This window comes from Euleptes europaea, chromosome 15 (genome assembly GCF_029931775.1).
Source record: "Euleptes europaea isolate rEulEur1 chromosome 15, rEulEur1.hap1, whole genome shotgun sequence".
Lineage (NCBI taxonomy): Eukaryota > Metazoa > Chordata > Lepidosauria > Squamata > Sphaerodactylidae > Euleptes > Euleptes europaea.
The window spans coordinates 50,623,719-50,638,957 of NC_079326.1; the positions used below are offsets into that span (position 1 = coordinate 50,623,719).

The 15,239-nt window shown below is 47.8% G+C and overlaps 1 protein-coding gene across 1 annotated transcript in view; it reads right to left on the reverse strand.

Moving 5' to 3' along the window:
* The window catches only part of BMPR2 (bone morphogenetic protein receptor type 2), a 111,203-nt gene that overhangs the window by 4,103 nt on the left and 91,861 nt on the right, over positions 1 to 15,239 (reverse strand). The window contains exons 6-11 of the mRNA XM_056861401.1: positions 14,480 to 14,710; positions 11,314 to 11,428; positions 9,008 to 9,168; positions 6,117 to 6,264; positions 3,654 to 3,790; positions 1,839 to 2,011 (exon numbers count right to left, since the gene is read on the reverse strand). Of these exons, the coding sequence (XP_056717379.1) occupies positions 1,839 to 2,011; positions 3,654 to 3,790; positions 6,117 to 6,264; positions 9,008 to 9,168; positions 11,314 to 11,428; positions 14,480 to 14,710 (965 nt within the window). The remainder of the gene's footprint in view (positions 1 to 1,838; positions 2,012 to 3,653; positions 3,791 to 6,116; positions 6,265 to 9,007; positions 9,169 to 11,313; positions 11,429 to 14,479; positions 14,711 to 15,239) is intronic.

Genomic DNA, 15,239 nt, shown 5'->3' on the forward strand with positions numbered 1-15,239 from the left:
TGATCTTGACAAGGAAGGATCTGTGCTCTGGATCTATCTCCCAGTCAGAAATTTGCAGGGCTCGTCGGGGTGTTAAAAGTAACCTCAGCTGTTACCTGGGACCAAAGCCAGTTCGATCAACAGGCGACTTCAAATGGTACTATAACGGAGGATCCCATGTTAAGCAAAGGAGCAATCTAAACAACGCCGTGCTGTGCCTAGTTTACAGAACCTCTAACCATTTTGGCTCTTGGGGACACAGCAGGCTGCGATGGTACTTGGGCATTGGTGCGATAGATACTCTTGCCTGTCCCCTTTCAATCCCCGCGCTGCAGCATCTTGTTTGCATGCAGCACATGGGGAAAAATGGGGCACATTTTTAATTTTTAAAAATGAATAAACCTCTCAAGTTCTTGCTGCAGCGGGGCAGCTGTACCGCTGCTCACCTCATTTGTCTTATACTCTGTGAAAAAGAAGAAGAGGAGGAGGAGTTGGTTTTATATGCAACAAACAATGCCACAAACAATATCCTGTAGATCAGGGGTGGGGAACCTTTTTCCTGGCAAGGGCCATTTGCACAGTTATAACATCATTCGGAGGCCATACCAGGTGTAGATCTCCTGGTGGGGGGGAGAGGCTAGGGTTGCCAGGTCTCCTGCCACCACCTGGAGGTTGGCAACCCCAGGGGAGGCCACACAAAGAAGGCCTGGAGGGCGCCCCGCTCCCCCCCCGGTGGGAGGGCAGCCAGCGGTGGGCCCAAGCAAATGAGGCGCCAGGGGGGCGCAGCCCGCAGTCGATCAGCAAGGGAGGAAGGAAAACAGAGAAAGAAGAAAAGGGAGAAAGAAATGGAAAGAGGGGGAGAAAGAAAAGGACGGAGGGAGACAGACAAAGAAAGAGACAGAAAGTGAAGGAGAGAGAAAAGCCTTCCCCACACACACACACACACGCCGGCCCCACACGACCTGGCCCCAGGCTCCATGCCCTCCCACTGCCAGAGTCCACAAAAGGCCCCCCGAAGCCTGATCGGCTCCTGCACACATGCTCTGCCGCCGGGAGCCGCGGGCCTCTTTTCCCCCTCCCTCTTGCTGCTCAACAGCTGACAGGCAGCAAGAGGGGCTTACAGTGTGCCCCGGCGTTCCTGCATGCTGTGGCTATAGGGGGCAGCCCTGGGGGAAGCATCCCTCCCCCTCCTCTTGGCGACCAACAGCTGTCAGTTGGCGAGAGGAGGTCCAAAGGGCGCCGCAGCACCCCTGCAAGCCGTGGCCCCAGGAACACCCTCAGGGAGGGCCGCCCTGTGCTGCGCCTCCGTGGCAGGGCCCTGGAGCTCCTGAGGGCCACAAAAAATGTCCTCGGGGGCCGCATACGGCCCCCAGGCCTGAGGTTCCCCATCCCTGCTGTAGATCCTGAGGCACCTGCACAGCCACAATCCAGAGACATCAAAATGAAGCTGGAGAGGCTGCCTACAGGAGGGATTGTGTTTGACCAAGTACAAGAGCAAGGGAGTGAGGACTGGGAAAACGTGACTCTTGCAACTGACACACACCTTGGAAAAAGGCCAGTGGGCCAAACCAACATGCACGTTTGGTGTGGTGTAGTGGTTACAGTGTCAGACTGGGATCTGGGAGACCCAGGTTCGAATCCCCGTTCTGTCAGGGGAGCTTGTTGGGATGACCTTGGGCCAGGCACCTAAACTACCTCACAGGGTTGTTGTGAGGATAAAACGGAGGGGAGGAAAACGACGTGAAGTCACTTTTGGATTCCCCATTGGAAAGAAAAGTGGGGCATTAAGTGAAGTAAATAAAAATAAGTTTGGCGGAATCAGGATGGGACTGAACCCTGTACATATAAGGACGCTGTACCGCTCATTCTGCATAGCTGTAGACGTAGGGTTCACGGTCGGGCTGACGGATTTGTTCCTCTCCCAAATCATCATGAGTTCAGCCATCCTTTCCTCAGCGCACTGGGCGGTCAGCCGAGCTTCCGCATCCTGATCCCAGCAGTCTTCGATTGTCTCTTTCAGCGACCTCACAGCCTAGAAAATAAAAGAATGTTGCATTTCCTGCCCCTCTGTTAAACCTACTAATCTGCAATACGCCTGCTAAATCTCGTTATTTGTTGTTGTTTTTTAAATTCTTAAAGGTGCTTTAAGTATCCTATATTTTGAAAGGTTAGGCAATGCTACATAATTCACACTTCGCTTTTTTAAAAAAGAATATCAGACTGAGAATTCTCATCTTCAACAGGCCCATTAACATAGAATCATAGAGTTGGAAGGGGCCATAGAGGCCATCTAGTCCAACCCCCTGTTCAATGCAGGATAGAACATCCCTGACAAGTGCTTGTCCAGCCTCTGCTTAAAGACTGCCAGTGAGGGGGAGCTCACCACCTCCCTAGGTAGCCAATTCCACTGTCGAACAACTCTTACTGTAAAAAAGGTTTTCCCTAATATCCAACCGGTACCTTTCTCCCCGCAATTTAATCCCTTTATTGCGAGTCCTATCTTCTGCTGCCAACAGGAACAGGTCCCTGCCCTCCACTAAGTGACAGCTCTTCAAATATTTAAAGAGAGCAATCATGTCCCCCTCAACCTCCTCTCCTCCGGACTAAAGATTCCCAACTCCCTCAGCCTTTCCTCGTAGGGCTTGGTCTCCAGGCCCCTGATGACCTGCCCCAGTACCACTACAAGTCTTCCAAATGTGTTTCTCCATCAGCGGGGACAGAATGATAATGATCATTCAAAATACGACCTTATGTACAAAATCCTACAAGAGAGGCGACGGAGATACAGCCAGGTTGTCAAGGAGGAAGATGCTTCCATATATTTGCTTCTGCGGCAAATGTTAATGACTTCAGAGGCAGGGAAATCCAAGGAGGATTTCACCAAAACCAATTAAAAGAAAAACAGTACAGCCATCTGCTGTGTGTTTTGCTGTGTCGGGCCAATATGGCAATACGGCATGGCACCTTAAAATTACAGTCTCGCCTGTTTTGCAGAATAGTAGCGTCGGGCCACGGTCAAACTAATCTGGGCACTGAACCAGTCACAGTAATAAGAACAAAATTTAACATGGCATACACTACTTCCAAATATATAATCCTTAGACTGTCCTCGTATTTTTCATTTGAATGTCACGTTTTTTAACCTCATAGCAGCAATTACTTGTTTTTTAACTCCAAACCATTTTTTTCTCCCCTTTGGCTCCATATTGCTGAAGCTTAAATACTATCCTCAAGAACAGAAAGAGGAGTAATGTACCATCCCGAGTGGAACAGGCTTCCTCAGGAGGTGGTGGGCTCTCCTTCCCTGGAGGTTTCTAAGCAAAGGCTAGATGGCCATGCTAGAGTCAGCAATGCTGATTCTGTGAACTTAGGCAGGTTATGAGAGGGAGGGCAGGAAGGGTTGTGCCAGTGATTTGTCTCTCGTAGTAGTTTCTTACATGCCCATGGAAATGCCGATCGCCACCTGGGGGGTCAGGAAGCAACTTTCCTCCAGGCCAGATCGGCCAGGGATCCTGGAGGGCTTTTTGCCATTTTCTGGGCATGGAATAAAGGTCACTGGGGGTGTGTGGGAGAGGTAGTTGTGAATTTCCTGCATTGTGCAGGGGGTTGGACTAGATGACCCTGGTGGTATCTTCCAACTCTATGATTTTATGATTCTACTTTGCTTCTCTCACCAAGCTGTTCTCTTTCCAGGCCTCTGGAAATTTTGGTCGTTGCTTTTCTCTTGAAACAAGGACTTGCATATCTTCAAAAGTGGGATGGTTTCCTACTTCTGCTTGGAATGCTGTCTGGAAATCTGGCACGGCCTCCCCTGTTCGCAGAGAAAGTCATTGAAATACATTAGAGTGAAGTACAAAAAATAAGACCTATTCAAATTATCTAGGCCCTGCAATGTCATGGCAGGGCACAAAGGAGGCGCTTTATCACATGTTCTCCTCTTGCATCTGAACCAAGCCTTGCCCAGTAATCCTCGATAGCAAACAAGCGGGTAGCGGAGAAGCTTCTCTGCCTGCAGAAGGCGTTAGCTGGTAGTGCAGCTGTGTGCCCGGCAGAGCAGGTGAGCTGCTTATCCCTTTAAAAGTGTCTTGCCTGAACAGCCAGGAGATTGGACACAGCAGTTGCATTCGGACACCGCGCTAATCCACAATCAAACTCTAATTTGCCACGACAAGGCACCAGCGCATCTTGTTTGTTGCATCAGCACGTTCCCCCTCCCACCTCACTCGGAGCGAAAACAAATTCTACGCGAAAATGAACTCTGGTGGCCTGTGACGTCTGAGGCGCTGGCATCTGGACCGACTGGATTTTGCTTGTCCTCCACAAACTAAGACTCTACGCTAGGATTCTGGCTTAGAATCTTAGCTCACGAGTGGCAAAGAAGCGCTCAGGTGACCCTGCAACCAGATATCGCGGGCAGCTGGAGCTTGTTTTTGTGCTCTGCATGAGCAGGGAAGGAAAAAGGAGCGAGGGGTGTGCGTGGGCATGATGTGCAAGCTATATGCGTACCCCTCCTGGTAAACGGGAGTTTTAATTAAGGTTTAGCGCGACTTCTGAATGCAGCCAGTAAACGGTTTCAAAATACCTCCAGCTGTATCGATGCCTCTTCCCTGCTCACAGCACCACTGTCCAGGGCTCTGGCCTTGGAACAGCGTCCAGTTGAAGAGAGCAAAAATGGTTCTACTTACAGATGACTCGGGCCTTGGCTAGATGGATCTATGCTTCAAAACACACACTAGTGGATAGCAGTGGCATTCACGGTAAGTTTTGGCTGCTCAGCACAGTGGGTTGATGTATCCGAGGGCATTACGCAGCACAAAATGCACCCCAAGAAGCTGTTCTGAAGGGTCAGAAGCTTATTGGGGGGGGGGGTTTGGCCAAATGTGCTCCCTCTTCTGTCTGCGGAAAGGCTCCCTTGTGTGAGGAAGACACACACCTACCAAGGGTGGAGATTTTTGCCTATCCCCTACAGGGGTGGGGTGCCTAATTTTTGCAGATCTCCTTTTTTTGCTGGCAGCCCCCCCTCCCCGGTGACACCAATGTCTCATCTATGCAATTCACAAGAATGCCTGAAGCCTCAGGAGTCGCTTTGGGAGGGGGTTTGCAGGAAAGCAAGTGGAACCTCTGCTGGAAAGGGTGAGGCCCCCCAAAGTTCTTCTGCCTAGGGAGCCACCGTTTTGCCCTTCGGCACGGAGGAGTTTTAATAGGCAGGTCTGAGCGGCAGCTTTCCACACTTTCCACATTGGCTTAGAGGCGGCACCCAAAGCAGCAAGGCGCCATGCCGCGTGGGGCTTCATGTATGTTGCTTACAGTACAGATCTGGCCCCAAAGAGCCCGTGTGGTGCAGACAGTAGTGTAGGACTAGGACTGGTGAAACCAGTGTTCGAATCCCGGGTTACCTTCGGCCAGTTCACCACCACCACCTCTCTGCCTAACCTACCTCACAAAGTTGCCAAACCACGTACCCCACTCTGACCTCCTCAGAGGAAAGCATTTCCCCCCAGTGTGGTTTTGTATAGCCCAGACAGAACCTTTGATTTACCCAATCTTCCGCATATCCTATGGAGGGGTTGCCGGGTTGCCAACCTCCAGGTGGTGGCTGGAGATCTCCCGCTATTACGACTCATCTCCAGGCGATAAAGATCAGCTCCCCTGGAGAAAATGGCCAATTGGCAATTGGACTCTATGGCATCGCAGTCCTTCCCCTCCTCAGGCTCTGCCCCCAAAATCTCCAGGTGTTTCCCAACTTGGAGCTGGCAACACTAAGGGGTTGTGGTACGGCTGCATTTCTGGGGACAGACTTGAAATGGAACCACAGAGTCTCCCAGTAAGCCTGTTGTGGAGATGCCCTTGGTATCCACTCAACTGTACTGCCACTAAGCACGTAAGCTTTCCTTAATGCCTAAGGTTTATTGGCAGGATTAACTTATTATGTCCAAGGCTACGCGATCGCAGCACAAGGCAAACAAACTCCAATACCAGCCTCCAACACTAGATGGCGGTGGGTTAACTGTGATAAACCAACAATAGAATTGGTCTTAATCGCAAGAACTGAGTTTTAAGGCTTAAAAAACAAACAAACCCAATAACCAGCAGCAAACGTAATCGGGACAGGAGAAGTTCAGAGATTCTTCCCTTACCTGGGAACAGATCAGTGCACCTCATAAAAATCTCCCAGTAGATCAGGCCTAGTGCGTACATATCGACTTGCTTCAGAGCCGATTCGCAGTCCCTCAAGTTCACTGCTCCTTCCAGGACTTCAGGGGCCATGTAGCGGATCGTACCAACCTGGAACATACATTGCACCATCCTTATATTAGTTCAGGGCCTAGTAAATTCTCATTGCTTGAATCTTTTCAAAGAAGTCACACATTTCCCCAACCCCCCCAATCATGTTCGCATTCATAAGAACATAAGAAAGGCCCTGCTGGATCAGACCAAGGCCCATCAAGTCCAGCAGTCTGTTCACACAGTGGCCAACCAGGTGCCTCTAGGAAGCCCACAAACAAGATGACCGCAGCAGCATTGTCCTGCCTGTGTTCCACAGCACCCAATATAATAGCCATGCTCCTCTGATCCTGGAGATAATAGGTATGCTTCATGACTAGTAGCCATGGATAGCCCTCTCCTCCATGAATATGTCCACTCCCCTCTTAAAGCCTTCTAAGTTGGCAGCCATCACCACATCCTGGGGCAGGGAGTTCCACAATTTAACTATGCATTGCGTGAAGAAATACTTCCTTTTATCTGTTTTGAATCCCTCACATGACCCCGCATTCTGGTATTATGAGGGAGAAAAGCTTCTCCCTGTCCACTCTCTCCATACCATTAATAATTTTATAGATCTCTATCATATCTCCTCTTAACCGCCTTCTTTCTAAGCTAAACAGCCCTAAGCATTTCAACTGCTTCTCGCAGGGCAGTTGATCTAGCCTCTTGAATCATTTTGGTTGCTCTTTTCTGCACCTTGTCAAGCTCTGCAATATCCTTTTTTAGGTGTGGCTCATCCTCAACCCTTAGCATTTACTTGAACAGAAAGCTCTTCATGGGCGGGCTGGTTTATTCTGGCCCTATTTAATTACATTTAAAATACAACAGCTATACCCCCCTTTTACTGCATTGTCCTTATCAGCAAAGTTTCTGGCAGCAGGTTCTGATATTCAAATACTGCTTTTCTAAAATCACAGTGAAACGGGAAAGGCCACCAATGGAATGTGAGGCTAAAAATCTGATATTTCCTTGACCTCAGAATTAACAGCAGAGCCTCTCTTATTTCCAGCAGGTGTGGGGAAGGGGGAACAGCTGCACGCAGGGCAGAGATCCGTAAGGGAGAAAAATGTTCATACTGAGTTAGGTATAGGGTCACCAACCTCCAGGTAGTGGCTGGAGATCTTCTGCTATAACAACTGATCTCCAGCCGATAGAGGTCAGTTCCCCTGGAGAAAATGGCCGCTTTGGCAATTGGACCCTATGGCACTGAAGTCCCTCCCCAAACCCCGCCCTCCTCAGGCTCCGCCCCAAAAATCTCCAGGTTTTTCCCAATCCGGAGCTGTCAGCCTTAGTTACGTGAGCGGATCAGATCGTTCCCCTCTTCTCTACAACAGTAATAGTAAATACGAGGACTTATTTCTCATCCATTTTAGATAATGGGATCTTGCAGCATTTTGTACCATTCCTTCATGCTTTGTAAGAAGCCACGTGGTAAATCTGGTATTTTTGGAAACTTCCAATTTCAAGATTAGGAGAACACAATTCCTATTGCCCCATTCTCCTGAAATAAGCATCCTCTGGGTTAACTATGAAGCTACCTAGGAGTTTTCTTTTTCTTGAAATTAAAACAACCCATAACAAAAATAACCCCAAAATAAGATAAATTCCTCTCTTAATTTTCTGCTTTCTGATCTGTTCACAAATTGCAGTTTTCCAAAAAACAGACGCTCTCTCCTTACCCCTCAGGTTAAGCATACAGCAATTACTGCAAGAGCTGTCGACTCGTGGAAGCAAATAAATGAATACAGAGTCCAAAGGTCAGTTGATTATCATGATTATATAAAAACCATCATCATAGGAACGGGGAACGAATAAATGATGCTCATCTCAAATGAGGAGCTTCACTTCATCATTTCAGATCACCAAACTCTACTGCATCCATTACTACGTTGATTAAGGCCGGACACCCCCCCCCCATTATACCTTTCAGGTGTGAAGAGCTGCCCACACGCTACTGGAAAAATGAACACCTGAACATATGAAACTGCCTCATACTGAATCAGATCCTTGGTCCCACAAGGTCAGTATTGTCTACTCAGACCGGCAGCAGCTCTCCAGGGCGTCAAGCAGATATGTTTTACATCACTTGCCGTCTGATCCTTTCAAGTGGGGGATTCTACCTGGGACATTTTGCATGCTAAACTGAAGCTCTACCACTGAGCCATGGCCCCCTCCCCAGGGAAGCAACCCTTGGCGGCCACTTGGCAGGGATATAAATACAGGAAGGAAGGAAGGAAGGAGAGTTGGTGAGGTAGGTGGGGCTGAAAGTGTGTGACTAGCCCAAGGTCACCCAGCTGGCTTCATGTGTATGAGTGGGGAAACCAACCCAATTCACCAGATTAGCGCCTGCCGCTCATGTGGAGGAGTGGGGAATCAAACCCTGTTCTCCAGATCAGAGTCCACCACTCCAAACCACTGCTCTTAACCACTACACCACGCTGGAAAAATTCCTCCCCCCCGCTTCTCAAGTACTGGTAACCCACATATAAGGTACATGTGCACTGGGTCAGGCACACAGGACGCGTTAAACTTTTCAAGAGCGGCTTTCCTTACTCAAAATATCTGCAAGGAGCAACAAAGAAGCATCTAAGTCCTTCCTCTGAATATTCTGGAGATTGTGCCATGCTTGGCCCATCTGCTAGAGCTCCCGGTCCTCTTCTCAGGCAACCTCTGCTTCCAGACAGGCCAATCAAGGTAGGGCGGAGAACTCTCCGCAAAGTTCTCCATTGATCACATACTCTTAAAGGAGCCATCCAGTTACCTCGCTGATTGCCGCATTGTCCTCCTCGCCAGGGCGCACCAGCCGATTCCCCGTCAGTTTCATGGAGAGGCCAAAGTCGCTGATGACGCAGGTCCCGTCGTTCTTTACCAGCACGTTGCGACTATTCAGATCCCGGTGGGAGATGGCGGGCTTGTAATGGTCTGTTGGGCAGATATGGAAATATGGTTTCAGGACTGCGATACTCTCCCTCTATGTCATAAAGCCTAACACATGCATTTAAATATAGCAAATAACCCTTCGCGCTCATAATGAGGACAACCAACGGGAACTTTTCTCTGATGTCTAAGCTGTATGAGTGGTCGTGTTTGTGCTTTCAAAGGGGAAAAAGGACAAAATGTTGCTCCCTGTTAGGGGAGGGTGGGATGTACACTTAAGTAACTATTCTGTATTTCATTTTTCTTTTAACAAGGGGTCAAAGAGGCTTCTTCCCCATGGGAAGCCTTCTGCAACAACCACCCATTTCTCCTGACCAGCTACAGCACAAAAAGCCACACCTCCGCAAAGGTCATTTAGGCAGGGGAAGTTTGGCAGCAAAGAAGCTACAATGTACCTCCTACAGTGAGGAAAAAAAGTATTTGATCCCCTGCTGAATTAGCCCGTTTGCCCTCTGACGAAGAAATGACCAGTCCATAATTTTAATGGTAGGTTTATTGTAGCTGTGAGAGACAGAATAACAACAGGAAAACCCCCAGAAACCCAGAAGACAAAAGTCAGAGATTGATGTGCATTACAATGAGTGAAATAAGTATTTGATCCGTTTGCAAAAGATGACTTAGTATTTGGTGGCAATACCCTTGTTGGCAATTACATAGGTCAGACGTTTCTTGTAGGTGGCCACCAGGTTTGCACACATCTCAGGAGGTATTTTGCCCCACTCCTCTTTGCAGATCCTCTCCAAGTCAGTAAGATTTCAAGGCTGATGTGTAGCTACTCGAACCTTCAGCTTCCTCCACAGATTTTCGATGGGATTAAGGTCTGGAGACTGGCTAGGCCACTCCAGGACCTTAATGTGCTTCTTCTTGAGCCACTCCTTTGTTGCCTTGGCCGTGTGTTTTGGGTCATTGTCATGCTGGAATACCCATCCTCGACCCATTTTCAATGCCCTGGCTGAGGGAAGGAGGTGCTCACCCAAGATTTGACGATACATGGTCCCGTCCATCGTCCCTTCGATGCGGTGAAGGTGTCCTGTCCCCTTAGCAGAAAGACACCCCCAAAGCATAATATGTCCCCCTCCATGTTTGACGGTGGGGATGGTGTTCTTGGGGTCATAGGCAGCATTCCTCCTCCTCCAAACACGGCAAGTTGAGTTGATGCCAAAGAGCTCGATTTTGGTCTCAGCTGACCACAACACTTTCACCCAGTTCTCCTCTGGGTCATTCTGATGTGCATTGGCAAACTGCAGACGGGCCTGCAGAACATGTGCTGTCTTGAGCAAGGGGACCTTGCGGGCTCTGCAAGATCTCAGTCCTTCACGGCGTAGTGTGTTACCAACTGTTTTCATGGTGACTATGGTCCCAGCTGCCCTGAGATCATTGACAAGTTCCCCCCGTGTAGTTCTGGGCTGCTTCATCATCGTTCTCATGATCATTGCAACTCCACGAGATGAGATCTTGCATGGAGCCCCAGACCCAGGGAGGTTGACAGGGTTAGGGTTGTCACCTTCTCACCAAGCTGCTTGGCAATAGTCTTGTAGCCCAGTCCAGCCTTGTGCAGATCTACAATCTACATCCTTGGACAGCTCTTTGGTCTTGGTTATGGTGGCTAGTTTGGAATCTGATGGATTGATTGCTTCTGTCGACAGCAGAACCCTAACCCTAACCTGGCTGGTTGATAGGGGATCAAATACTTATTTCACTCATTATAATGCACATCAATCTCTGACTTTTGTCTTCTGGGTTTCTGGGGGTTTTCCTGTTGTTATTCTGTCTCTCACAGCTACAATAAACCTACCATTAAAATTATGGACTGGTCATTTCTTCATCAGAGGGCAAACGGGCAAATTCAGCAGGGGATCAAATACTTTTTTCCCCTCACTGAACATATAAATACACAAACCCCTAAAGCCTAAAGCCCTCAAAAAAAAAAAAAAAAAGGCCCAAAAAAGACAAAGGGAAAAAAAAAAACAAGCACACAGAAGTCCAAGGAATAATAAGAAAAAAACCCCGAAAATATCAACAGGACAGTAACAATCTTATTTATATGTTTCAAAAATACGTATCTGAGAAAATGCTATGATTTTACTGCCCAATGGGCAGTCTAATCTTTAAGCAAGCCTGTGACCTCACCTCCACGAGGCAACTCTGTGTGAAGGTAGGCCAGGCCCCGCGTGATGGAGTGTGCCAAACGACAAGAGCTCACCCAGTCGCTGGCCTGGAGGCTCAAATACCTGCATAGAGAACCCTGGAAAGAAAAGAAGGAGGCGTCCTTTCATTAGGTGCAGCCGCTCAGCTTGGATCTTCCAAATTTTTTCAGAAACACAGGAGGCTTGCGGGTGTAACTGCGCAGCTGGACCTACGCACCGGTTGTCAGGCCTATCTAAAAATCCCAAATCGCTCAAGCAATCCTCGGCAATAGATGCTTATCTTTTAATGGGAAGGAATAACAAGAGATTTTTCAGACACCCCGCCTGCCCCTGCTTAAGGCAGCATGGCAGAGTACCTTTCTGATGATAAGGCTCGATGCCTAATTAAGGTGCCTGATCCTGAACACAGTCTGCGAGACAGTCTGCCTCCAGACTCGGGCTAGGCCAACACGCCTTTCTGGAGAAATACTACGCTCTTTGTCTCCAGTGCAGGATTTTCCCTCCGCAAACAGTTGCACAATAATAATGGAACAAAGCGCTGCTAAATTAGTGCGGATGCTCTTCTGCATCCACTGCTCGGCTCTAATATGTCTGCTGGACACTGCAGGAAGGAAGGGGCCTCACCATTTGACTGCCCAGCTATCAGAAAGACCCTTTCACTGTAATAAGAGCTGTACTCTGAGCCAATATTCTTCCCTCCACCCACCTGGGCTCAAATAAATGATTCCATTTTTCAGTCAACTATGTACTGTTGAACATGTTATAGCAGAAGTCCGGGGGTGGGGGTGGGGCAACCCCGAAATGGCATTAAACAGTATCATATTCAATACATGAATTCTTATATGTAGTACAAGCATTTTATTAGACAGATGATCATTGCAAATATTGTTAAAATTCAAATTGACAACCTCAGTGCATATCTACTGTTGTTATCCTGAGCTGTGTGTGTGTGGAGTAGCACTGTATAAATGATGCGAGAGAGCTGCTCCAAGCATTTATATTCTCCGCTTATATACAATCCCTCCCTCAGCTCTGACTACCCATCAAAATCACACTGGAGCGCACCGCCAGGTTCCTCCTCTCCTCGCGGTACTCAAGTGTCAGTTCACCATAGCGACACTTGTGGGCAGCTGCCCGGATCCAGCAGTGGGGCATCCCCTATGAACCCCAAGCACACAAGAATGTTTTGAACTAGGCGGTCACCAGAGGAATGTGGCACCCAGGCTAACAGATGCACAGAGCTTGGCTCCGACTATTTTAATTTCATTGCTTATCTCTACATTTGAGATCTAGATTAAGAAGAGTTGGTTTTTATATGCCGACTTTCTCCACCACTTAAGGAAAAATCAAACCAGCTTACAATCACCTTCCCTTCCTCTCCTCACAACAGATACCTTGTGAGGTAGGTGGGGCTGAGAGAGTTGGGAGAGAGCTGTGACTAACCCAAGGTCACCCACCTGGCTTAATGTGTATGAGTGGGGAAACTAACCCGGTTCACCAGATGAGTGACCGCCGCTCTTGTGGAAAAGTGGGGAATCAAACCCGGTTCTCCAGAGTAGAGTCCACCGCTCAAACCACTGCTCTTAACCACTACACCATGCTGGCTCTCATCTAGACACTGGATCAGGACTGCAAGATGTGCGGCAGTATCAGTACCAGCCCTGGGTTTAATGATTCATTTTGATGTGCCCAGAGCCATCCCCTTAGCACTGATTCCCTGTTTTGTGTGTGTGAGGGGGAGGCAGAGAGAACTGAACCTTTCCTTTCCAGCAGTTGACTGCTGAACAAAGAGTGGGACAACCAGAGGTGTGGGTGCAGAAGTTTATGAGCAGGCCTCTGGACTGGGGACAAGTTAGCTTTCCTCCACTTCTATCTGCCACGTCTGTTTCCACATGTATCTGAATAGCACTGAGGAATCAACCCACGCACCACTTTTCAATCTTACCCACAGGCCTGTCGCTTACATTTTTGTAGGTCTGCAACCCTTTGGAGGTTGGGTTGCCAACTTACAGGTACTAGCTGGAGATCTCCTGCTATTACAACTAATCTCCAGCCGATAGAGATCAGTTCCCCTGGAGAAAATGGCTGCTTTGGCAATTGGACTCTATGGAATAAAAGTCCCTCCTCTCCCCAAACCCCGCCCTCAAGACCGCTCCAAAAACCTCCCAGCGGTGGCAAAGAGGGACCTGGCAACCCTATTTGGAGGTCAGTGCAATAGCACAGGTAGGAGGCTAGAAATAACTTGGAATGCTTACATAAGCCAGTGGTTGAAATTAATTATCAGGAAAATCAAGTCTGTCGGTATCCCATTTGATTCTCTTTTGATGCTTGGGAAAGAGCAAGCATTTAGATTGATATGTCAGCGCCTACTAGATATAGAAATGCAGACCCTAACCTCCCTAGCTTATAGACACTGTTCCCCCATGTTTCATGGTATTACTCCGGCTTATGGAGCTGCAGCTTCCTACTTGTCTTATTTGGAATCACCGGGCATTCACAGAGCCTTCATGCTCGCTAGACTTAACATTCTTCCCTCTGCTATCCTACAAGGAAGATACAAAGGAATCCCTTTTATTGATAGGTATTGTCCATGTAAGACTGGGGATCCTGAACACTTAACTCACGTGCTGTTGTACTGCCAACTTTACATGAGGCCGAGGAATACTTACATTAAACCCCTACTGCCTAGTGAACAGAGTCTTTCAGATCAGCAGTCGGTGATGTACCTTTTATCTGATAGAAACCCTACCGTTACCCAACAAGTAGCTAGTTTTCTCCTGTCTGCACAAAGGATTCACGAGCAGTTTATGTACTTCTAAGTAATGTCCTTTTAATGTAACCTGTTTTAACCAATTTTGTAATTCTGTTTATGGTATACTGATGTAAATGCCTAATAAAGGTAATGATGATGATGAAACTTGGAATGGCTTCATTTCCCCCATAGATCCAGCCACGGAAAATCCAGCACACTGTGGTATGTAAAGCCCAACTGCAGGTTTATTATTATTCACAATGCAGAACAATATATGTAAGAATATTGCTGGGCATTTCTGAAAATGCAAATACTCATGCAATGCTTTCACATCAACCATGACAAAAGTCTGCTCTGTTCAGGCATCCGACATAGCTCTCTTTGAACTACTACTTACACTGGGATAGTATTCCATTACTAATAAATATTCCATCCGCCCTTCTGTAGTGAATCTCTCATCTCCTACAATGAAGCGGGCGATGTTGTCGTGTTCCATCAGTGGGATTCTGTAGATGTTCCTCTCATTGATAAAATTCTGACGATTTGTGAAGGAAAAGACTTTTACAGCCACAGGACGCTCATCTAAGGAGCCTTTGTACACTGCTCCATATCGCCCTCGACCAATCAGCTGAGAAGAAAAATATCAAATAATCACTGGCTGCACTTCAGAGCAATGTGGAATATACATTTTGGCCACAATCCAAGGCAGTGTTAAGTGTATCTGGTTTCAGTGAGCTTAAACACACGAAAGCCTGCGCTGAACCTTCAGTTATGAAGTACGGCATTTCACGGTTGCAAACATGGCATTTATTTCTGAATTCAGTGGCCAGAATCCAAAGAGCTGTGTACACAAAGCTGAAGGTACAAATGGCATTCATGGGGTGGGGGTGGGGGTATGACTGAATCTTGCCCTGCATGAACTCTGCTCCGGATCTCCAGGAAATAACACACGTTGCTTTGTAAACAAAAACAAAAAAAGCAAGGGGCCGTCATGTGCACTCATCCCATGCACTTGGCAAACTTGTGAAATATACTAACATTTACTCTTTCCAGTTGCATGCTGCAAATACAGGCTGGCTTCTCTTTTCCAAAATGTTCACCAGTACTAATATTACAGCACAGTGAATGCTTGCTTCTAGAACGCCCTAAATTATTGT